This window comes from Orycteropus afer, unplaced genomic scaffold (assembly GCF_000298275.1).
Source record: "Orycteropus afer afer isolate SDZICR_OR568_19922 unplaced genomic scaffold, OryAfe1.0 scaffold00191, whole genome shotgun sequence".
Classification (NCBI taxonomy): Eukaryota; Metazoa; Chordata; class Mammalia; order Tubulidentata; family Orycteropodidae; genus Orycteropus; species Orycteropus afer.
Genome location: NW_006921778.1, coordinates 1,448,435 through 1,474,087, shown reverse-complemented (window position 1 = coordinate 1,474,087; position 25,653 = coordinate 1,448,435). Strand labels below are relative to the sequence as shown.

General features: G+C 42.0%; 1 protein-coding gene across 1 annotated transcript in view; it reads right to left on the bottom strand.

The window, feature by feature from the left end:
* MCC (MCC regulator of WNT signaling pathway) overlaps positions 1 to 25,653 on the bottom strand; it is a 712,607-nt gene that overhangs the window by 83,419 nt on the left and 603,535 nt on the right. The window contains exons 7-8 of the mRNA XM_007947572.2: positions 13,834 to 13,997; positions 11,279 to 11,485 (exon numbers count right to left, since the gene is read on the bottom strand). Coding sequence (XP_007945763.1) covers positions 11,279 to 11,485; positions 13,834 to 13,997 — 371 coding nt within the window. The remainder of the gene's footprint in view (positions 1 to 11,278; positions 11,486 to 13,833; positions 13,998 to 25,653) is intronic.

Sequence of the window (25,653 nt, the reverse complement as noted above, 5' to 3'; positions counted from 1 at the left end):
GTTAGTAGGTGTTTCTTCTCATATTGAGTCATGCCACTTCAGCAAATGGAGGCCCCAAAAGCTCTACTTTATCCATATCATTAAGGTAGGCTCTACTCTGATGAGGCAGCTCTTTCCCAGTCATATTTTGAGTGCCTTGTAACCTGAGAGGCTCACCTTCTCGCACTGTATTGGACAATGTTTCAGGGCTATTCATAAAATTGTCCAGTTATGTATCAGGCGGTGTTTCACTACTATTCATAAGGTTTTCACTGACCAATTCTTTGAGAAGTAGATGGCCTCTTCCTTCTTCCGAGCCGGTCTCAGTCTGGAAGCTCCACTGAAACCAGTTCACCATGGGTACCTGTGTTGGCACAGCCTGAAACCTCACAGAAACACACAAGCCACCACAGTACAGAAATCGACAGATGAGTTCGTCTCTGTTAGCTGTTCCAACTGTTCTGCTTACTTCCTGGGCTATCCCCTACCTGTTTCTGCCGGCCCTGTTTGCCGCTGCTCCCTGCCATCTGAGGACTGTACCCTAGAGGCAAGATTAGTGTATGGTATATCTTGAATCAGCCTGACAAGAGGGTGTGACTCAAGTAACATTCTACTCAAGTCCCACCCTTATTCAAGTCATATCCTTCCTCTGATGTAAGGGGAGTTTCCTTGGAAGTGTGGTCTGCATCCAGTATATATGCAGATGTTCTAGCAAGGCTCTCCCTGGCTCTGGGTCCTGCATCTGGCTCATCATTACCTCAATTCTGGTTGTTGGGACTTGAGCTAGCAGGCTGTCACCTGATCTGCCAATTTTGTGACTCGTCAGCTTCCACAGCCTGCAAGCCAACAAGCCACTGTCTGACCTGCCGGTTGTGGGTCCATCAGCCCCTGCAACCACATGAGTCAGGAGAAGCCTCTTGTCTGATGACTGACTTAGATTTGGGACTTGCTAGCTTCCACAACCACATGAGCCATTTCCCTGAGATAAATCTCTGTGTGTGTAGTGTGTGTATATGTATGTGTGTGTGTGTGTGTGTGTGTATATATATCACTGATTTTGCTTCTCTAGAGAACCCAGCCTAAGACAAAAGGTAACAAAGGAGTCCTGAGTAGGATTAGAAACATCATTATGAGCCATAAAAGGATAAGTCTGCTTCACTTATGATATGCTGCTTGCTCACTGAGTAGTTGTAATTTCAGGCAATTAGGTTGTAATTCATAATTTCACTGTGTAATGGAGCTGGGAGAGATGAGATGATTTCTATATTATAGGGGGTGGGAATCACCAGGCCAGAAAAACTCTGCTTAATGAGCTTTCGGTGGTTGTAGTTCTGGGGAAACTGCCTTCTAAGAGTCTAGGGTTTCCAAGTATCTTGAGGAAAATCAACCTGCTATTGGAGATTTTATAAGACTTTTCTTGTAGCCCTCAAATAAGTGAGAAAAAAAATTTATTTATAGAAGTCATATATTTATACCTATAAATCTCATTTACATGATGTTTCAGGAAATTAGTATTTTATTGTTAATGGGAGCTTTAAGCAGTTTGAAACCAAAGAGAAAGAGACCACAGAATAGAACAGGGAAAACAAACTCAACAGCATTCTCATCTCTCTGGAGATTTTTGATAAGTGTATCATCTCCTCTTTTGTTTTATAGCCCACTAAACAACCTAGATCTGTTTATCAAAATGGCTGCATCAGGGAAAGGGTCAGCATTTTGGCTGTCTTCTTAATTTCTTACCAGCTTTCTAACAAACGGAGTCAGCTAAACAGCCTGATGTCCTCATATAAGCAGGGAGGCTAGGGATGGATAAGCTAACACTGGGGTTGACAACTGAAAACAGCTACCTTGCAATATCCATGGCATGAATGTGCATAAAGCCCATTTGGAATAACTGGGAACTGTTTCCAAAGAAGAGGTGAAGGAATTGTAGTTTTGAGGATTTTCTGACTTGGATCCCATTTAACTTCCTCAGGGAGCTCTGGTGGTGTAGTGCCTAAGGCATTTGACTGCTAACCCGAAAGCTCGTGGTTCAAATCCACCAGCCACTCCTCAGGAGGAAGACTGGGTAATCTACTTCCGTAGAGATACCTAGCCTTGGAAACCCAAGGTGCGGTCACTAGGAGTCGGATTCGACTCCATGGCATGGCATGGCAGTAACTTCCTCAAACTGCAGAGAGGAGGGGTGTGTTCTACCAATAATGCTCTGTTGGGCTCAGATCAAGATAAATACAAGCACAAATAGCTACTTCCCTGTGAAACAAGCTCAATTTGCCTTCACTTAGTGTTGTCTTAGAACACCTGGAAAGTTGATCTGTGTAACTCTAAGGAATGTAACTGTGTTACTGTAATAGAAGATGCTTTACTAACCTACAATCTGTGGAAGGAAGGGACAGAATTGGGAAAAGGGTGAAGAGTAGAACACAGGAAAATATTCCAAACAATAGAAAAGTGGAAACTGCATCCCATTATAAGACTATTACAGAGTCCCTGGGTGGGGCAAATAGTCAAACACCGGACTGCTAATCAGAAGTTTGGTGGTTCAAAACCACCCAGAGGTACCCTGCAAGAGAAACCTGATGATTTCCTTCTGAATGCTCACAGACTTGAAAACCCTATGCAGTTCTACTCTGTACACATGGGGCTGCCATGAGTTGGAATCGACTTGATGGCAACGAACAACAATAAACAAGGTTATCAGAGTTCACATTTTGGTGCTAATAGTCAATGGCAGCATAAACCTGGGCAAGATTATTAAACTACTGAGGACTTCAGTTTTGTTATCTGTACAAAAAGTATAATAATAGCTATCTCACAGGATTCTGGGGCAAAGGGAATGAGATATGCACAAAGCATTTCCATTTCATGTAAATGCTCAAAATAGGTTCAGTGTTACTGTTATAATGTAGGCCTTGAGTAAGTCCTGCTTTGCCGTGGAGGTGCCTATTTTTAGTTTGAAAGGGATGTTTGGTCTGAAAATACTCAAAGAATGTTACCAATATTATTAACAAGTCCTTCAAAAAACAAAAACAAAAAGCTAACCCTGTTTTAAATATTAAGTTCTTTCAAACCTGCATTGGTATGCAGGTACAGTTGGCACAATGTCTGCTTTTTGTTACCGGATGAGCAAGGAGGTTCTCTACCACACCACCACTGCCTCATTGTTCCACAGCCTCCATGTCTTGCTAGATTCTGGGACGAGCATACCTCTCTCTGCTCTCCCTCCTCCAGCTGTGGTGACCATCCTCTAGCTGGGGTGACCCAAGTACAGCACAGGCTCTTCGCAGAAGGTAAGGCTTCTCCTCAGATGTAAGGTTCATCACAGCCACACTCCAGGCCAGAAGTGAGTAGAAGGTAGTACAGCAGCTATGGTTCTCTCTCTCTCACTCTACCAGCAGAGGGAGAGCTGGAGACTCTGGAGAGGCTCTCAGGCCCCAGTTGGGTAACTAAAGGATACTGGCTCTTCCTTCCTGAAACCAACTGACCCAGTGACTCATGGAGAGGTATGGGCATATGTTCTTTGAAAGAGCTGCCCAGTGATTTTGATACACACATTGAGAGCCAATCTACAATGGATAGCAAAACTACTTGTTTCTCTGAGACTCTGATTCATGTCCAAGCCTATCTGATATTACACCAAAACAAAGAAGCCAGCTGTGTCAGAAACATGTACTGCTCAACAGATAGCCACATGCTCTTCCACATTTCTTAGCTCCTTAATGTTGGGTGGAACCATCTGCCTAGTTCTGGCCAATGGGCTTGAGCAGAGATATTTAGGAGCCAAGGTAAGATCCTTCAGCTCTGCAACCAGTGATATTTTAGATGTTGGCTACTCTCAACCTTGTGCCTACATGAATATATAGGGCACAGTCATGTGCCAGTTCCCAAACCTGTATTGGACATGTAGTGCAAGCAAGAAATAAGCCTTGTTTCATCAGCCATGCCACTGAGACTTGGGGTGCAGTATAACCTAGTGTGATCCTGACTAACATACCAGCCATACATAAGAAGAGGCACTTGAGACTCACAGATTGAGGTTAGAAATTGATAGCAAGCACTGGAACCAGACTCCACTCCTCTTAGCCCCCTCCCATATGGCTATATTAGGACTGGGAGGAATAGAGTTGAGACAGGGCTTGTTTTCACAAATCTGTTACTATTTGAACTTAGCTAATATTAGCATCCACTTCCTTATCACAAACAGAAACTCCTAAGAAGAAATGCAACAAAGATAGGAACAAAGTTCCATAAAGGACAAAAGAGAAGACTATGCTTGTATAAGGATGCCAAACAATTAAAGCTGGGAGATACAGATTGCTCTCCTTAATCCTACTCTATTTTTGGTTCAATTTGAGAATTAAGTAAGGATATGAAAGGAAAAAAAAAACAAAAACAAAAAACCAATTACCTATACTTTCACTACCTTGATTTAGCCTCTGTTAATATTTTGTTATGGGGGGAATGGTGATTCAGTGGTAAAATTCATGCCTTCCACGAAGGAGAACTGGGATCGATTCCTGGCAATGCACCATATGCATACCCACCACCCCTCTGTTTATGTGGCTGGCATAGTGCTACAACACTGAACAGGTTTCAGCAGAGCTTCCAGACTAGCAAAGACTAGGAAGAAAAGACTAAAGATCTACTTCTGAAAATTAGCCAATGATAGTCTTATGGATCACAAGAGTAACTGGTCACAAGGACGGAACAGGACCAGGCAGAGTTTTGTTCCATTGTGCATGGGGTCATTATGAGTCAGGGGCGACTCAAAGGCAGCAGCTTAGAACAATATTTTGGCATATTAGCTTCCACTCTCTTTCTACGTATATAGTTCTACATATTAAAAATAATATAATTAAACGAATACATTAATTTAAAAAAATAAAAGACTGGTCCTGAGGGGGTCAAAAGAGAGGCCTGACATGCCTATCTTTAGGCACAGCCTAGAAGAAGCTGTCCTGATAGAAGAACTGTATCCTGAGTTGTTCCTGATCCTGAATCCATACCATTACCTCCCCAATAAAACCCGTAACTGAGAAAAAAAAAAAAAAAACAAACAACATTATAGAAGAGTTCAAGTACTTTTTTCCCACCTCATATAATCATGAGACTGATTTATGCTGTTCTGGTCTATTTTAGAGAAGCCCTGGTGATTCAGTGGTTGAGTGCCTGGCTGTACCCTAAAGGCCAGTGGTTTGAGGTCACTAGCCACTCCATAGATGAAAAACATAGCAGTCAGCTTTCATAAAGATTTACAGCCTTGAAAACCCTGTGGGGCAGTTCTGCTCTACTATAGGGTCACAGAGTTGGAATTGACTAGTTTGGTTTGGGTTGGTCATTTTAAACACTTTTACACATACACACAAATAAATTCATGGAAAATATAAATTAATACGAACATAAATTCATAGAAATCCATATAAAGCATCATTCTACAGTCCCTGCATTTTCCATATACAGATACTATGGTCAAGAAAAGCATGAGGGAGTGGAGAGGCAGAATGGGAAGAGCTCAACAGGGGAAAATGATATGAGGGCAAAACAAAGATCAGTCTTTATTTAACCTACATAAGGTCACAACAATTTTACTTTCAGAAATATCTCCACTGTTAATGCTTTCTAGTTAAAAATATCACAGTGATCCTGACTTAGCATATAACAGGAGACAATCTAGACAAAGAAAATGGCTGCCTCAGAGACAGACCAGGCTCTGGACACCTCAGTAGACATTGTAAATCTTATTTCCAGTCAGGGTGGTCAGACCTAGCAGTAAATATATATTAACAGCGAATTACTTAGAACTAAACGTAACAAAAACATGGCCAACATTTAAGATAATTACTCTTTCTAAGCAAACTCTTTGGTTTAATTCTGATTTCTATTTCCTATTCCTTTAAGCATGACCACTAATCAGAGTGCCCTTGGAGATAAGGTGGGAAGTGCTCAAGGCATACAAATATGGTGTTTGCATCCAGTGAGAAAATGGCACCAATGGATTCAGAACAAATAGCTCTGGGGGAAGATCTCCAGGCCATAGGATAGAATGCTCTGCAAATTGCCCCAGTTGGTGTTTTCATGGGACAAGTGTCTGACCTGTGTGTTTTTATGCACACTTGGCTGAGCACAGCAGCACTGGGCACTCCCTCTGGGATCTCTTCTGTGAGAGCATGACTGTAGGCACACAGAGTGCAGCCCCATCTCGCCTGTCACAATCACAAAGGTAAAAGCAGTCCAAAGGAGAATAAAATAGGATTGTTACTTTTAAAAGCTTATGGAGTAAACTGGTACTCAGAGAATGGCAATGTATGAAGGAAGCTCTCTCTTCTTCTTACCTTCATCTCTCCTTCCTCTCACACTTGCTTACCCAGTTCCATGCTACTCCTTCCCACCACCTTCTCCACCAAAAAAGTGGAACTCGGGGTTACTTTCGTTTAAGGAAGATGATGTGAGATGGAAGGAAAGGGGCACTGAAGCACTATGGAAATTTACCTGACCTTTCCCTTAACCATGCAGCCAAATAATAGCCATTTAAAAATGTTGACTTGAGAGTCCTCACTTCTATTTTAAGGACTTTGGCTGAACTGGGTGATTTCATTTTTATTACATATATCTTATGAACACAAAACAGTGAAACCCCTTCAGAAATGTAATATTGTATTTAGGTATGGAGAGGAATTGGTGTGGAAATGACAGACACATGCTTCGTGTAACTGTTAGAGCCATAGCCCTCCTCATTCCCAGACAGAAGCTTCAGAGAGCCAAGTTATTATAACTAACACTAAAGGGTTCAACTTGATGGCAGTGAGTTTTTTTTTTTTTTTTTTTTAAGGGGTTTTAAGACATTTTGAGTGGGAGTCAGTAAAGTAGAGAGGGAATAATTTCCCACTGGGGGGATTTTTTTTTTTTTTTTTTTTAGTTAAAAAAAAATGTGTCTTCTAGTTACTTGAATTTATTATGGTATGACCAGACTGTCAAAGCAGAAGACAGACCTCAGGGAAGTGAGAAGCCAAGGAGTGCTAGCTGAAATTAATTACTAGCCTTACTGAAAAACCCATATGGGTGAATGGTACATGGCAGAAACTACTACTACCACTTTACGCCATGAACTGCATACTCTCTGAAGAACTTGTACAAAATCTCAGAAAGAACTTGTGCTTTGGTTCAGATCTTGGATTTACCAGGACACAGATTCATGTGCCTGCAGTCATGTTTGCTTTACCAAGCAATTTGAGGGAAGTACTTACCATTTTTGTGATATGTGGCTGACCTAAACAATCTATGTGAAAAATGCTGTACCCTGCTTCTATGAGCTCCCTGGCCATCCTCTGTGTCCACCTCTCTCTAGCTCTTGACACACACCATTGTAATGACCTGTTACTTGCCTGTCTCTCCAATATCTTTGAAACCAGGGCATGTGTCCTGTTCTGTCCGGCATAGAGGAGATAACTAGTCATGCTTACGAAACAAATGAATGAATGAAGAGCAAAGTGCCTCCTTTCTAAAGTAATTAATTCTACCTTGCCTAAATTAAGTTCACTTCTTCAAGTGTGAGGAAATGAATGGTTATATTACAGAGCATGCAGAAATAAATGATTATCTCATTTAATAATGAACTGGGACCAATAATATAAATTGTCTGCCTGTTGTTCCTTAGTTACTGCTCTGAAAAGCAGCACAATCTGTTAACTGAATACATTAAAGATCTAATTTAATTAAATCTTGAACAAGGCTCAGAAAATCTACTGAGAGCACTTTGCTTAATTACAGGCACAAGGGTAGTGGGGTGGGGGGCTGGAGGGCAAGTACCAATCCTATTGATCTGGTCAGTTTAAATTCTACACAATGAAATATGCACAAAGAACAAAATTAAAACAAAACATGTGGCACCAGTTGCTTTTCAGGCCAACTTTGAATGGACTGTAGGTTCAGAGCTGTTATAAAGCCAGCAAAGGCAAAGCAGCCATGCATCATATGGCATTCACAGAATGGAAAGGAAACCATACTGCAGTCACTCTGCAGAGCTACACACACCAAGAACAGAAGACACCACCAACCACAAAAGACAGATTCCTCCCCAGGGAAATGAAATGTATTGGGTGGTGGGAGGAGTCGTCCAATGTTCAAAGTCAGCTACTAAATTCTATGAGAGCCACGACTGTTTTGAAATACAAATAAATCTGTTTTAAGGCTGTGTATACCAATTCCTGAGGATACTCTTAATTGAGAAAAGTACAGATCTTTAGTATTTTATTATTTGGAGGTAATTTGAATATAAATTATACAAATTTATATAAAACAATATTAACTGGACAAACATAAAAGATAATACGTTTGGGTATATAGTAGAGCTGACAAGGGACAAGGTTGTGGTGGCTGCTTGGTCACAGCCGGCTACCTGGAAGGAGTGAGTATTTGGATCTGTGGGCTCGGGGCCATGGTTGCAGGGGACAGCAAGCTCAATTGGCATTACACAAAACAATGTCCTGCATCCTACTTTGGTGAGTAGTGACTGATGTCTTAGAAGCTTGCAAAAGGCCATCTAGATTCAACGATGGGTCTCTCTTCATCCAGAGCAAAGAAGAATGAAGAAAAGCAAAGATGCATGGAAACAATTAGTCCAAGGGACTGGTAGAGCATATGCTCCTCACACTATATGACCATGAGACCAGAAGATGGTGTCTGGCTACCACTGTCAACCACTCTATAAAATTTTCTTTAACTTCATATTACCTGCTCTCACTTACCCATACAGAATCTGTTATAAAATGTCACATTGTCTAGTGCAAACTTATTAAAGTTAAAATAAAAACCAGATGGTGTCAAGTTGATTCCAACTCATAGTGACCCCCATGTGTGCAGGGTAGAGTTGCTCCATAGAATATTGTAGTCTGTAACATTTCGGAAGCAGATGGTCACACCTTTCTTCCACAGAACCTCTGGGTGGGTTCAAACCTCAAACCACAATGAGGACTATTATTATCCCAACTTCATAGCGAGGCAACTCCAGCACAGAGAGCGTAAGTGACTTGATCAGCCAGTTCTGAACCCAAGCAGTCTGGCTTGAATCCCTAGTACATAGTACCACTATACTATGATGCTCTTAATACTGACCCCCGAGTTGGCTTTTTATGTTTTGCTAGTCACAGTCAAGGGCTCTCTTATGCTTTAGTTACTCAAGTTCGAAGAAGGAAAGTATTTTAAACCACAATATATAATTACATCTAAGAGCAATATTTTTTTTTCACAAAACATGCACCATCAGACACGTGCTAAAAGCAAGCACACCAATTAGGACATTAGTCATAATAATCAGGGAGTGAAACCCAGGAAATTACAGGTGGTGTGGGCTTTAGCACTAAGACAATTTCATTAAGTTGCCCAGATAAAGACTTTGCTGACTGTGAGGATTTACATCTGCTGATGCAAGTATGGAGAATGGCATCCGATACAGCTGGGTACCAAAAATAAGCTTAGGCACATGAGTTCAGACATGAGAGGTAGGAGTGCTGGCCTTTTAATTATGGCATTACTCATAAATAAGGAAGAGAGTGGATAACATTGAAAAATAGTAATTTCTTCCATACTTACTAATTTGTTCAGTACAGATTCATTACAATAAGTAAGCACAAGCCCACAATTATCTTGATTATTGGGTAATCTGCTCCTGGCCACATACAATAGCAACTAAAAAGCTTGCATGTGGATTACAAGGAGAATGCTTTACACATGTTGACCTTATTAAAGAACAAGTTATTCTAAGGTGTTCTTCAAAAGCAAGCAGTAAAGAAGAAAGAATAATGGTGAAAGTGATGAGACTTACTAGATTTTCCCCCCCCTCTCTTTCAACTTTACATGTGTGCAAAATTACCGGAGTACAACTAGAAAGCAAACTTCTAATGCAAAGATCAAGAGAGTAAAATAGGTTTAGAGATTCAAAGTGAAGTTCAGAGGAATTGCTTCTGACTGAAGAATTCAATGCTTCACTCTCAGTCCAATCACAGCTCAAATCCACAGCCAAACAAAGAAGTACTTGTAAGTTCCTAGGAAAATATGTCATCTTTGGAAAACTGAGTGATTTAACAATTCTGCCAAACATCTTTATTCTGAAACATCAGCTCCTGTAGTAATGGATGTATTTGCTAAACAAAGTGGTTCTCAAACTATTTCAGGTAGTGAAGCCATTGGTACACTGGGAAGAATACAATTTATACACACACACACACACACACACACACACAAACACACACACACACCCCAGTTGATGTGGAGTCAATTTTAGTTCATAGTGATTCCACTCGTGTCAGAGTAGAACTGTGTTCTATAGGATTTTCAATGGTCCAATCTTTCTTCTACGGAGTGGCTGGTGGATTTGAACCAACAGTCTTCTGGTTAGCAGTCAAATGCCTTAGGCACTACACTACTAGAGCTCCCAATATTAATATATGATCACTTTAGTTTTAGAATTCCCTGGATGTGCAATTGGTTAAGTGCTCAATGACTAACCAAAAAGCTTCAGGTTTGAACCCACCCAGAGGTGCTCTGGGAGAAAGGTGTGGCCATCTGCTTCTAAGACACTTGCCTGCTAACCAGACGGCTGGCGGTTCAAACCCACCAGCCACTCCTCGGAAGGAAGGTTGGGCAATCCTACTTCCGTAGTGATAACTGCCTCGGAAACCCAAGGAGGGGTCGCTATGAGTCGGGGCCGACTCGACGGCACATAACAACAACAACAACATGGAGCAACTCTACCCTGCACACTTGGGGGTCACCATGAGTTGGAATCAACTTAACACCAACTGTTTTTTATTTTAACTTTAATAAGTTTGCACTAGACAATGTGACATTTTATACCAGATTCTGTATGGGTAAGTGAGAGCAGGTAACAGGAAGTTAAAGAAAATTTTACAGAGAAAAACTGAAACAAGGGAAAATCCTGTATTTTGTTTCCAAATTTTAAAACATATTTTAATTAGTCTATCTCAAAAGGAAAACCTTTAATTGAGGTTGGGAAAGACATGCATTCCCTGAAGAGTGGTCAGAGTATTACTGCCCTAATACAGTTTTACCATGCAGTTAGATTTGAGATTCGAGGAAAGTGGCTTTTTTTAAGTCTTATCTCCACACATTAGCACTTTCAAACTACTTCCCTTTCAAGAATGACTTTATAACAAGAAAATGATTAGTGATTTCAAACAGTACAAATGCCACAATATTCTTGGGCCTGACTTTGGCTTTACATGTCAGCTCCTCCTGTCCCACATTGGGCACAGCCTGGCCATGCTGGGTGTGGCATGCTCACCCTCCTCCTGAGCCGGTCTCGCTCTTCCCGGATGGCATTCATGGTGGCCTTTGTCCTGTTCAGCTCCTCTTCTTTGCTGCACAGCATGGCGGTCAGGCTCTCATTCTCTTCCCTTAGCCCGGCCAGCTCCTTCTCCCACCGAGAACGCTCCTCAGCCAGGTTGGGGTACAGATCTCGGCCGAGTACCCCCTCAATCTCCTCGACAGTCTGCAAAACACAACCACAAAGAACAGCCAAGTGAATTGCCTTGGAGAAAGGGGAGAGGGAGAAAACAGGCCAGACAGCAGCAAACGTCCACAAAAGAATCAGTTCTAGAGCCACTTCATTGCAAATAGTATCATGGCTAGTGATGCCCCCAAAACTGTACTCTCTCCATTTTCAGTGAGGCTCTGTCATTTGCTTGGGCCGTACTTTGTGTTCCCCAGCTGTCCCCAGAGCAAGAAAAACACAGTCCCTTCCTTGTGTTTAAGTCTATCTGTGGCACTAACTGCCATGTCCACATTAATGGTTATCTCCTTCATTCAAGTTCCAGAGCTGGTGAACACACATAACCAGACAGCAAGCCAATTACAATCCTGACAAACACAAAGATACAAACTGCATACAAAACCTAACTTGAAGCTTCTGAAATTATAGGCTTTCCATGTTCAAACTCAGCAAGAAGACAGATCACATCACCATTTTCAGTGTTTAGAGTCACATCAGAATTCACATGGCGTGAATGAGACTCAGTCCCAAGATGGGAAAGACGAAAATAGACCTCAGTGACACAGAAAAGAGGAAACTCTAAGACAGCAGGGGTTTGATTAATTAATAAGACAGTTAGGAATCAAAAGGAATAGAATCTTAATAGTACTTGGAAATAATTTTTTAAAACCATTCATTTTAAAGAATATTAATGGGAAAGAAACATGCATAAAATTAGAAAAAAAAAGGAAGCACTCATTCTACTTGTTTTCAGAAACTATTCATTCACAGTTATTGTGCTGTGGAAGAGGAAGCATGTGTTTACTGATACTAAAGGAGGAAGGAGAAGTACTATGTTAGGGCAGAAGACAGTGGACTAGAAGGACTCAAATACGAAGACCATAAGGATGTATCACTGTTGGATGCTTACACTGGTTCCCTGGTGAAGACAATTACCCAATCTTGTTGTCACTTCCCTATGCTATACTCTGTCCTTCCTTTCAAATCTGAGATTCTTATCCTGCTTGGCTCTGCTCCAGGCCCATGATGCCCCTTTGTGGTTGGCACAAGTCCTTGGCCTCCCCTTTCCCTTGGTCCTCTCAGTGCTGAGGCTAGTCAACCCAGGTTGACATTGTGATCAAACATAGAGCTGAGGAGACTCCAGAGAAAAAAGCACCCCTGGTTGCTTCTCCCAATCCCAAACCACATCAACTGTGTATTTATCATTGAGATGAATGAAAATGGAAAACCAGCTGTGTCATAAACATACATCATAGGCTACCTTGAGGCACCATAGCTCTTTAACGAAAGCCAGGACTTCTGTTGCTGGAAACTTGGGCCTACAGTCCTAAGATGTTTTTCCAATAACAAATCACATTTTCCCTTGGCATAGGCTTCTCTGAGACTTTTAAGCTAGGTAGTATTTGAATGGCAATGCCTAGATAACTAAACTATGGTTAAATAGTATGAAGCTATAGAGGCCTAGTATCAAAAAGACTAGTCTTTCCCCTTGTTCTCGATGAGTTTGTGTACATACTGCCAATTCTTCTCCCCTGATTCTCATTCAGTAGTAAGATGGTAGCTTGTGAAAGGTGTGGCCGAGACCCTGCTCCAGTGTGCATGGGATGGATGACTTATTCTTTGTGAAGACAACAGGTCCATTCAGACCCTGAACCTCCTCCTTGTTAGCACCATTAATTGATAACTTCTGAAAATAACATTCCAGAGGCCTTAAAGCTTTAGTCAAAGATCCAGGTTAATAAATGAGCCAAATTAAATGGTGTGACTTAACACTCATAGTCTAATACTTTCCAAGTACATTATTATTTTTTGCTGCAAAACTAGTGATCTTGGCTACTGGCTTAATGACTTTGTGTGTGTGTGATTTGGATGAAAATTTACCAGGCAAACGAATTTTCCATACGGCAGTTCATACACATTTTGTTTCATGACATTGACTGCAATCCCCACAATGTAACAGCTCTCTTCCATTTCCTCCCTGTGGTTACCTTTTTCCTGTGTCCTTCTTTCCTACGCATTCCTGCCCCCTGAGCTATCTCCCTGTGCAAATACTGCCCTTTTGATCTTCCACGATTGGTTGTTCCACTCCTTGGAAGGAAGATGGGGCAATCTACTTCCGTAGTGATATTGCCTCGGAAACCCAAGGAGGGGTCACTATGAGTCAGGTCTGACTTGACGGCACATAACAACAACAACAACGCTTCCACCTGGTGACCCAATCTACAGCACAGTTTTCATAAGCGCTTTTGTCCCTAACAGACATTTCAGAAAACCTAAAGAAAGGGATGTGACCATTCCCCTTATATAATCTGGAAGACTCTGATAGAGGAGTAGGGGTGAGGCCCTACCTTAATAGCCAAGTCACAGTGTTCGCTGGCAGTGGTCAGCTGCTCAATGTGCCTGTCCACCTCAGCCACGGAAAGGCTGCAGCTGCTCTTCTTCCTGCCGCAGACGACACTCTCCAGCCCCGTCAGCACCCTCTGCAGTTCTGAGTTCAGGTCGCTGCAGTTATCTGTCAGTGAAATGTGGACAAAAAGGAATTAAGCACTCAAGTGGGGAGTGAATGCTCTCGCTCAGCTTACCACATGGGAGAGCTCTAGAAGATGACATATCAAAGTTCATCCTAGTCTCACAGGCTGCCAGCATTGCCTATGAGATTTGGAGTTGCAATTTAAAGATCTTTAGTAAGGACTTTCAGACCATGGTCATTTTGCAAATGTCTGTGCCACTCTGAATTCTTTCTTCTTTCAAGTAAAGGCAGCCACATCTTGAATTTCTTTAAAAAGAATGAAGAAGTGTCTCAGAAGGGGCTGCTGGGATTTTAGAAACCTTCTGATGGGTCATCTTCCTGCTTGGCCATTCAGTCAAGCACTGACTCCAGAAGAGCTTCAGCTAAGAAGATTCCATGACTTTACGAAATGAACCAATAAAAAGCCCCAGAATGAGTAGACTCTAGGCATTTTCAAAAAAATAGAAACTGTAAGAGATAGTCCATGCCCTCTAGAGGTTTATAATCAGGATACATTTCTAATAACCAACTAGCATGATCCATAACTACCATTTAACCTAAGTTCTCCCATGAGGAAAAAAAATAAACTCTTCTAACAGATTTCATATTTTTTCTCTTCCTAAGCAATTCTAATAATTGGATTATGACTTTAAAGTCTAGGTTATTTTAAAGTCAGACACCCAGGGCCTAGTCAAGGAAGGAGAATTAACTATAGATAATCTTAACATGAGCTACACATATGCTGCAAGGTAATTTCTTAAGGGGGAAATATTTTAAAGTCAAATGCAAATTTCTTAATCTGCTTTTCTGGGTTCTGTGTATCACTGTGCCATTCATTATTGCAGCAAGTCACACGTTGGCTATACGCAAGTTCTCAAAGTATATCCTTACCCTCTGTCCAGCCTGTCAGCGCTGGATTGCATGTTGCTATGATGCTAAACAGGTTTCAGTGGAGCTTCCAGACTAAGATAATTAGGAAGGAAGGCCTGGTGAACTACTTCCAAAAATCAGCCAATGAAAACCTTATGGCTCACAAAAACCAGACCCCCAGCTAATTATGGGGATGGCAAAGGATTCAGCAAGCATTTCATTCCACTGTGCACAGGGTCCCCATTAATCAAGGGCTGACTGTTGTTGTTGTTATGTGATGTCAAGTTGCACCCGACTCATAGCAACCTCTTCTTGGGTTTCTGAGGCAGTATCACTATGGAAGTAGATTGCCCAACCTTCCTTCCGAGGAGTGGCTAGTGGGTTTGAACCGCCAGCCTTCTGGTTAGAAGTCAAGTGCCTTACACTACCAGAGCTCCTAGGGGCTGACTAGAGAGCAGTAAACAATAACATGCCCAGGCTGATTCCTGGATGAAAGAAGCTTAGTGTCTTCAGTTTCTCTTCTGCTCTCCAACTTCCTTCTCCTCCCAGGTCCCATGCACTAAAATTGATCAATGGCATTTGGTCTTTACCTATGGAAAACTTTAAGAAAACTATTAGTGCTACTAGAGTCAGGATCTCTGAGAATAATTTAATTAACCTCATGTGGCTGCCTATATCCTTTAGTTACATTAGAGAGAAGACAAGCCTCAGGCTCTCCCTCCAATCAGCGCACACAATTATTCCATCTACTTCTCAAACCGGTTCTTCCCTGATCTCTCCCATCTCATCCACCCAGTTGCTCAGGCCAAGGCTGTGAGGCAATCTTGACTTCCTTTTGTGTCACATTCCAAATCCAACCCATCTTGTTAACACAGCCTCCAAAACTCATCCCAAATAAGTTATCCTCTTCTCACTTATATCCTCTTCTCACCATCTCTGCTAGTATAGCCCTGGTCCAAGCCACCATCACTTCTCTCCTGGGCTACTGTAACCACCTCCTACCTCCCCACACTGAAGCCAAAGTGAGCCTCTTAAAGACATAAATCAGATCATGCTACTCCCCTAGCCCAAACTACCTAGTGGTTTCCCATTGCCCAAACTCCTTACCATAGAAACAAAAGTCCAAATTCCTTACCATGGTCTATAACACCCTGCATGATCAAAACCAGTGATTCTCAACCCAGGCTGCACCATGGAATTCCCTGAGAGCTTTTATAAAATACCAATGTCTAGGCCCCACCCTGGACCAATTAAATCACAATTTCTGGGGGTGGAGCCCAGGCATTGGAAATTTCTTTCAAGATCCACAGATAAGTCTAATGTGTGGTCAAGGTGAGAGCTATTGATCTAGACCATGCCCCTCTGCCCACCTTCTTCCTCATTCACCATGCTCTGTTCGTATTGCTCGTTCTTTTCTTCACTTCTGTAACATGCCAAACTCCTCCAAGGACTTTTCTTTTGCTGTTTCCTCTGCCTAGACTGATTTCCACCCAAATCTCTACTGATCATTCAGTTCTCAGCTCAAATGCCCTCTCTTACCAGTTTACCTAAAGCATTGAGTTCTAGCTTCTCCCCCCACAGTCCCTAGGCCATTATCCTATTTTCTTTGTAGTAATTATCACTATCTATTTCTTTGTAGTAATTATGACCACTTCTGGTGGCATACTGCCTGAGGCACTTGACTGCTAACCAGAATGTTGGTGGTTCAAACCCACCAGCCACCCCATAGAAGGAAGACTGGGCAATCTACTTCCGTAAAGATTTACCACCTCAGAAACCCAAGGGGGGTCAACTATGAGTTGAAATCAATGGCAGTGAAGTTTTTTTTTTTTTTAATCTGACTTCTGGTGATGCAGTGGTTATGTGCTTGACTGCTAACTGAAAGGTAAGTACTCTGAACCTACCAGCTGCTCTGCAGGAGAAAGATGAGGCAGTTTGCCTCTATAAAGATTACAGCCTTGGAAACCCTACGAGACAGTTCTACTCTGCCCTATAGGTTCACTATGAACCAGAATCAGTTCAACAGCAATGTTTTTTTTTTAACTTGACTTCTGTGTTTGTCATCTCCCTGTTACTGAAATGCAAGCTCCATGAAAGAAGAGACTTTGGTCTTCACCATTGTATCTCCACCACAGAATAGTGAGGGCAGTCAAAATTATCGTTTTCCAAATGAACAAATACAGACACTGTTCTGGTTACCTAGTACTGCTCTGACAGGAAATACACCACAAATGGGATGGCCTTAACAAACAGGAGTTTATTCTTACAATTTGGAGGCTTTAAGTCCAAGTTCAAAGTGCCATGTTCTAGGGCCTGGGTGAAAGCCCGTCAGCCTTGGGCTTCAGCTCTGCCTCCAGCTCTTGATCCACCAAAGCTAGAGGCTTTTCTTCACTCAGACAGCTGCTGGCTGCTGAGGCTGCCAAGCCCAAGGTTGATGAGTAAAAAGGCACAGTCCCGATGTTACCAAACCACATGGCAGGCCATTAACTCAAGTCCAATGTAAGGCCCAAGGTCGGCAGAGCATGGTAGCCTGCTGAATAACGACATGGCTACATGCATGGTCCAAGCATGCCATATTCTAGAGACCATTCACCAAGGCTTCTACTGATATACAGGAAGCAGACCACATTCCCTAAGGCAGCTATTCAGCTGCTTGTGGTAGATCCCACGATGGAGTTGACTGCCAGTCTCATCATGGGGAATAACTACTACCAGCTGCCCAGCCACTCAACCAGGCCCAGCCAAACTGACACACAAATATAACCACCACAGACACCATATCACTATATACTAAAAGACAGCAAAAAAAGAAGCACAGACTCAGTAGCAGCATATTTTACCTCAGCCTTATCCCTTTTCCCTTGTTATGGATCATACTCTGAGCTGCTAACAATTGGGAGACACTTAACTACTGAAGAAGGTTCTATGCAGATGGAGGGCAGGTACCCACCACTTACCACAGCCAAGAGGGTGGGTGAAGAGGAGTAGTGCCCCCAGTGAGCACACATGCTAGTGAAAGTGGCTCCTGCACACACTTAATTCCAGAGTGTGGTGCCATGAATTACTTGGTATGGTTCTTCTAGCCATGGTCTTTGTGATTCCCACCAGATGACTGGCAAATATAAGGTGCTGTTGGTCCTTCAAGGGGATTGGATAGCTTGTTAATGATGTAAATAAGGTACACGGCACTCTTGTGGGGGTGGGACTGTACAAATAAGGTATTGGAACCCTGATGTGAGGATTGGTCAGTTTTGCCATTCCAGAAACAAGAAACCAAACCCATTGCCAGTGAGCAGATTCTGACTCACAGTGACCCCTATTGGGTTTCCATGGCAGTAAATCTTTATGGAAGTAGATTGCCTCATCTCCCTTCTGCAGATGGGTTTGAAATGCCAATCCTCTGGTTAGCAGTCAAATGCCTTAGGCATTGTGCCACCAGAACTCCTTTCTGCCATTCTGTTAGGCTTAAAATGAGCTCTCCAAGAGACAGAAAGGGGGATCTTACTACAATCAAGAAGGCAAAGCCAAGAGTGGAGGATGTCCTGGGACCCAAGATCGCTGCACTGAGGCAATGGCAGCAGACAGTGGCACAAGACAGAGCAATGGGCTTGCTGGTTTATGGAGCAAGAAAGCTGAGTGCCTTTGGGCAGGAAGCCTGCCGGCAGAGAGGGTCGCACCTATATGTACTTGTTGGCAGAGCTAAAAGAGCTTTGTAACAGTTGCCCAAGGAAGGCCAGGCTGAGAGGTCAAGGGCCAAAAAAAGGTGTGCCTTTGGGTACAGCAGAGGGGAGTCTGTCCTGATGGAAGGACTGTACTTAAGCATTCCTGAACCTGACTTGTAATCTGTTACTTTCCTAATAAACCCCATAATTGTGAGTATTGTCTGTGAGTTCTGTGAGGCCATTGCAATGAATTACTGAACCTAGCAGAGGAGTAGTGAGTACTGTTGGAGGGACAGTTGAAGTCAGAATTAGTAAGAAGGTTAAAGGGTGGTGGCACGTCTGACCTTAGCCTGAAGGAATCAACCTTGGACTGATGCTTCATTGATGGTTCTGTCTCTCCCTTGTGAAGTTAGAGGAGGCTGGAGGATGCTGCCTCCATGCCCTTTCTGCAGAAAGGTTTCTCATAATGATTATCTCAAGGTTGTGGGGTTTCCTGGTACATTGAGTTGGAGTGGACAGATATTTCTGAATTATTTGCATTATTAAACACTTACTTATGGAATTAAGAAGAAAGATACCTCTCTTCAGTTATCTTATGTGGATTTCCCAAGCACAGCTTTACTCAATGTAATAATCATATTGGGCAGGTCTATGGAGGAGCTCTCACAGAGCAGGACTCAAGAGAGGGCAACCAGGTTATATCCTGAAGAAGCTGGATTATGAGGAAAGGAAAGAGGATCTAGAGATCTGACTAGTATTTCTTTCTCATTCTTTATTCAGTATATGAGCCCTGGCCTCAAGTGAGAAGCAGAGGTAAAAAGATGGATAAGAGACTGTTTTTCACTCTGAAAGGAGCCCCGGTGGCACAGTGGTTAAATGCTGGGCTGCTAACCCAAAGGTCAGTGTTTTGAACCCACCAACTGCTCCGTGGGAGAATGATGTGGCAGTAAGATGAGGTAGTCTGCTTCTGTAAAGATTTACAGCCTTGGAAATCCTATTGGCTAGTATCCTATAGGGTCACTATGAGTCAAAATGGACTCAGTGTCAATGTGTTTATTCCACTCTGAGAGGCCCAGAGATGAGGCAAATGCCACAGCCTCTTCTCTGCTGTCCTCCATTACCCTGGAGAAGTAACCGTGGAGGCCTCAGTATGAGTGTGGGAGAGGATCAGGAGGATATGAGGAAGCTTTTAAAGTCAGCATACCAACTATTAACAGCTAATGAGCATCTCCCCTTTAAACCAAACCAGAAACCCATTGTCACTGAGTCAATTCCAACTCACAGTGACCCCGATTGGCTGTAAATGTTTATGGAAACAGATTGCCTCATCTTCTTCCCATGGAGCAGGTGGTGGGTTTGAACTGTGGACTTTCTGGTTAGCAGCCAAATTGCCTTACCCACTATGCCACCAGAGCTCCCTCTTTAAACCAAAGGGGGCTATAAATGCTTTCTTCAGTTTTAGGAGGCAGAATGTGTAAAAATGCAGGTTGGATGATGAACCTAAGCGACATACTCCAGCCTTGCTGTCCATAGAGGTCTGCACTATGGTTTTACATAAGCCCCACTTATGATCAGGTGACACCTGGCTGTCTTTTAAATGTTCCCTGTTTGGAACCTCACAGGAGTAGCAGTAATGGATATTCTGTGTCTCCTTGCTGAGTACCATCACATAGCACCAATCATTCACGACCACCTACCTTTAGCATTAACATTGTTCAAAAACAAAACAAAACCAAGCTCCCTGCTGTTGAATTGGATCTGACTCATAGCAACCCCTCCTTGGGTTTCTGCGGTGGTATTTCTATGGAAATAGATTGTCCAATCTTTCTTCCAAGGAGTGGCTGGTGGGTTTGAACTGCCAGCCTTCTGGTTAGCAGTCAAATGCCTTAGGCACTTTGCCACCAGAGTGGTATTTAATTGTCCTCCAAAGTATGTGGCACATTTAAAAAATATATATACTTAAGAACTGTAGCTGCAAAAGAACTCTATAAAGTGCTAAAGAGCAAAGATGTCTCTTTGAAGACTAAGATGTGCCTAATCCAAGCCATGGTATTTTCAATAGCCTCTTAAATATGTGAAAGCTGGACAATGAATAAGGAAGGCCGAAGAAGAGTTGATGCTTTTGAGTTGTGGTGTTGGCAAAGAACATTGAAAGTACCATGGACTGCCAGAAGAACTAACAAATCTCTCCTGGAAGAAGTACAGCCAGAATGCTCCTTGGCAGCGAGAATGGCCGAACTTTGTCTTACCTACTTTGGTCATGTTGTCAGAAGGGACTGTTCCTTGCAGAAGGATATCATGCTTGGTAAAGTGGAGGGTCAGTGAAAAAGGGGAAGGACCGCAACAAGATGGAATGACACAGTAGCTGCAACAATGGGCTCAAGTATAGCAAGAATTGTGAGGCTGGTACAGGACTGGGCAGTATTTCATTCTGCTGTACATATGGTTGCTATGAATCAGAGCCAATTCAATGGCACCTAACAAGAACAACAACAACGTACTTAGAATAAATGTCAAACTCCTCCCTATGTTCTAAAATTCTCCACATATTCTGGCCTCTGCCAGAGACTGAAGCTGCAATATCAAAGTCTGAGGCAGTTGGAGTAGCTACAGAAGAGAAGAGGTGTGATCTTAAGGGACCAGAGAGAACAAGAAAAGCCAAGACAATGGACCAAGTGTTCCAAGGCTGTGCAAAATGTGCTCATTTAGGTGGCAGTCACACTGACTTAGGATCTTGAGATGGGATAATAGTCCCTTTGGTTCAGTCAGCACCCTTGACAGTTTAAAAAGTGCTTTCACATACATCATCACATTCCATGTCACCAGGAAGGCAGTTTAGTGTTACCCAGAAAGGAGCAGTCCCAAGCTTAAAGAGGTTCAGTTAGTCACTCCAAGCTGTGCAGCAGGTAGGCAGGAGAGCAGGAGCTATAGTGTTGGTTTTCCATGTCCAGGGCTGTTTGCCTCCCAGTATCCATCCCAGAATAAGTATCTCTGTGTGAACAAGCAAGCTAACTGACCCAAGCATGTGTGCCTACCTACTCAAGCCATTTTTTTTTTCCTCAAGGAGTAAACAGAGTAATAGAAAAAAACAATTAAATGATGAATAATAACTTTAAGTAGGCTCTGAAAAGTTCAGAATATTTATTGTAATTCCTAGAGCAACCACTAAAAAGTAACGCAAAAAAGAGGTATAGCCAAAACCAACAGATGATATACAACTCTAACAAATATTTTATCTACTCAAAAGGAAAAAGAAAGGAGGAATAAAAGAACAAAAACAGATGTAACAAAGAAAACAAAGAGTAAGTTGGAAGACCCAAATTAACCATATCATTTTTTATATTAAATATTAATGGACTAAATATGCCTTGAAAATGAAATTATTATTAGAATGGAAGAGAAAAGCAAGATACAGCTAATGCCACCTTCAAGACATGCACTTTAAATATACAGACACAGATAGACTGAAACTAAAAGAGTGGAGAAAGCTGTATCATGCAAACAGTAAACATAAGAAAGCTGGAGATGCTATACTAAAGTAGATAAAGTAGACCTTAAGACAGAGTATTGACAGAGATAAGAGGGACATTTCATTACAATAAAAGAGTAAATTCAATCAGAAAGCAGAGCAATCATAAATGCATATGCACCTAATAACAGGGCTTCAAAACATATGAAACAAATATTGACAGAACTAAAGAGAGAAACAGACAAATTCATGATCATGGGAATTTTTTAATACCCCTCTCTTAGCAAATGAAGAACACCTAGACAAAATCTGTAGGGATATAGAAGATTGGAACACTATAAAGCACCCTGACCTAATCGGCATGTATAGACTACTCCATCCAAGAACTGCACAATACATCTTCTTTTCAAGAGCAAATGTAAATTCACGAGATAGACCATATACTACCAACCGACCCAACCAAACACTGCTATTGAGTCAGAGCCAACGCATAGCGACCTCACCTTGGGTTTCCGAGGTGGTATCTCTAAGGAAGTAGATTGCCCAATCTTTCTTCCGAGGAGGGGCTGGTGGGTTCCAACCGCCAGCCTTCTGGTTAGCAGTCAAGTGCCTTAGGCACTACACCACCAGAGCTCCCTAGACCACACACTAGGCTATAACAAAGTTTAAAAAAAAAACACTGTAGAAAAATGGAAAGCTTAGAGTATGTTTTCTAAACACAATGGAATTAAATTAAAAGCAACCCTCAAATATTTGGAAATTAAACAATTAAGATGGAAGTCCTGGTATTTTGCAGATAATGGCTGCAATAACAAACAAGCCCAGGATCAGGAATAATTAAGAACAGATTCTCCTTGGGGGAAGGAAAGGAAAGTGAAGCAGCATATGCTGCTCCTTAGGAGGCATAGTCACAATATGGGCTGACTTGCCAGTTTTCTGCAGAAAAGTCCACTGGTTTCTAGCTCATATAGGAAGTAACAGATTTTAAAAATATATAGAGAGTAGTCAATTTCTAAATAATAAAGTCTCAGTAACTAAATAAACAAGGGCACAATTTGCTTCTCTAAAAATATTTCAGGAGCTCTGGTAGCATAGTGGCTAAGACACTTGCCTGCTAACCAGACAGCTGGCGGTTCAAACCCACCAGCCACTCCTCGGAAGGAAGGTTGGGCAATCCTACTTCCGTAGTGATACTGCCTCGGAAACCCAAGGAGGGGTCACTATGAGTCAGGGCCGACTTGATGGCACTTAACAACAACAACAACAAAAATATTTCAGTGAATAAAATGGGAACATAAAAACAGACATAAGAAATAGAAAAATAGGAATGAAATAGAAAAATAGGTAGTAACTCAGAAAGGATTTGAGTTATTTAATTTTATCCCCCTATGGGTGGGAGTATCCCCTTGTTCTGTTTAAATGACAGCCTTCTGGTCTATGTACAGGCTCCTCATGAGCACAGTTAAGTATTCCAGAATTCCCATTCTTCTCAATGTTATCCATAATTTGTCATGATCCACACAAATGTTTTTGCATAGTCAATAAAACGCAAGTGAACATCTTTCTGATATTCTTTGTTTTCGGGAAGATCCATCTGACATCAACAGTGATATCCCTTGTTCCACATCCTCTTATGAATCCAACTTGTATTTCTGGAAATTCCCTGTCTATATACTGGTACAACCGTTTTTGACTTATCTTCAGCAAGATTTTACTTGCATGGGATATTAATGATATTGCTAGATAATTTTCACATTCTCTGGGATCATCTTTCTTCAGGATGGGTACAAGTATGGATCTCTTCAAGTCAGTTGGCCAGGGTTGTATCCTTTCACCATACTTATTGAATTTGTATGCTGAGCAAATAATCCAAGAAGCTGGGCTATATGAAGAAGAATGTGGCATCAGGAGTGGAAGAAGATTCATTAATAACCTGCGATATGCAGGTGACATAACCTTGCTTGCTGAAAGTAAGGATGACTTGAAGCACTTACTGATGAAGATTAAAGACTACAGTCTGCAGTATGGATTACAACTCAACATAAAGAAAACGCAAATCCTCACAAATGGACCAAAAAGCAGCATCATGATAAATGGAGAAAAGACTGAAGTTGTCAAAGATTCCATATTACTTGGTTCCACAATCATCACCAATGGAAGCAACAGTCAAGAAATCGGACGACATATTGCACTGGGCAAATCTGCTGCAAAGGACCTCTTTAAAGTGCTGAAGAACAAAGCCATCTCTTTGAAGACTAAGTTGTGCCTAACCCAAGCCATGGTATTTTTAAGCACCTCAAATGCACATAAAAGCTAGATGATGAATAAGAAGACTGAAGAAGAGTTGATGCTTTTGAGTTGTGGTGGTGAAGAATACTGAAAGTACCATGGACTGACAGAAGAACTAATAAATCTGCCCTGGCAGAAGTGCAGCCAGAATGGTCCTTGGAAACGAGAATGGCCAGACTTTGTCTCACCTACTTTGATCATGTTGTCAGAAGGGACCATTTTCTGGAGAACGGTATCATGCTTGGTAAAGTGGACAGTCAGTGAAAAAAGGGAAGGCCGTCAACAAGGTGGACTGACACAGTAGCTGCAACAATGGGCTCAGGGATAGCGTAGTGTTTCATTCTGCTGTGCACAGGGTCGCTATGAGTTGGAGCTGACTCAACGGCATCTACAAACAACAACAAAAATGGGTGGGAGGCAAAAGAAAGAAAAAGAAAGTAGACATACAGGAAATGTTATGAACTACTGTACAACTATGGTTTTCCTGTCATGGAACTCCAGCATCAAGGGTGACACTGAGGTAGACCTCATGCTGCACCTCTGGCTATTCTGTGCCTTACATGTGAATAAAAACAGCTCTGTGCCATGCCCTTGAGACAAAGGAGTCCACTTTGTATCAAATAAACATTCTCCTAATAGCGTCTGTTTATATTACACCTTTAAAAAATAGGCATAGCTTATAGCAAATAGGCACAGGTATAGGGAAAACACAGTTACTGGAAAGTTTAAAATGCAGAGAGCCATTAATACAGCTGTAAGTCAAAAACTGATTTTACAGCACCTGAAACACAATAACAAATAACCACAGATAAGGGAGAACTACTTTACAGAAGTAATTGGGACAAGGGAAAGGCTGAGGAAGCAGAGAGATGTTAACACAGCTAACGGAGATGCCTAGGCCATTTCACCCTGAGCTTTCCGGCAGCCAGAGTGAAAAATGAATTATCTCCCGTCAAAAGGGAGGAAGCATGTTTTGACAATAAATGCTAAGGGAATTTAGGTACATGAGACTTAACTTGCAGCATTAAGTGATGTGACTGCCAGTCTCCTCAGCCACAGTTTCACATATGTGCTGATTACATATGATTTCTTCTTATATCCACTGCCACTGAGTCAATTCCAATTCATAGTGACCCCCATTGGATTTCTGAGGTGGTAAACTTTTTTTTTCTTCTTCTTTTTTAAATGCATTTTATTAAAATACAATTTATGTAAAGTGAAATACACAAAACTAAAGCCACTCCTCGGAAGGAAGGTTGGGCAATCTATTTCCGTAGTGATACTGCCTCAGAAACCCAAGGAGGGGTTGCTATGAGTCCGGTCTGACTCGATGGCACACAACAACAACAACAACAAAGTGACATGGGTC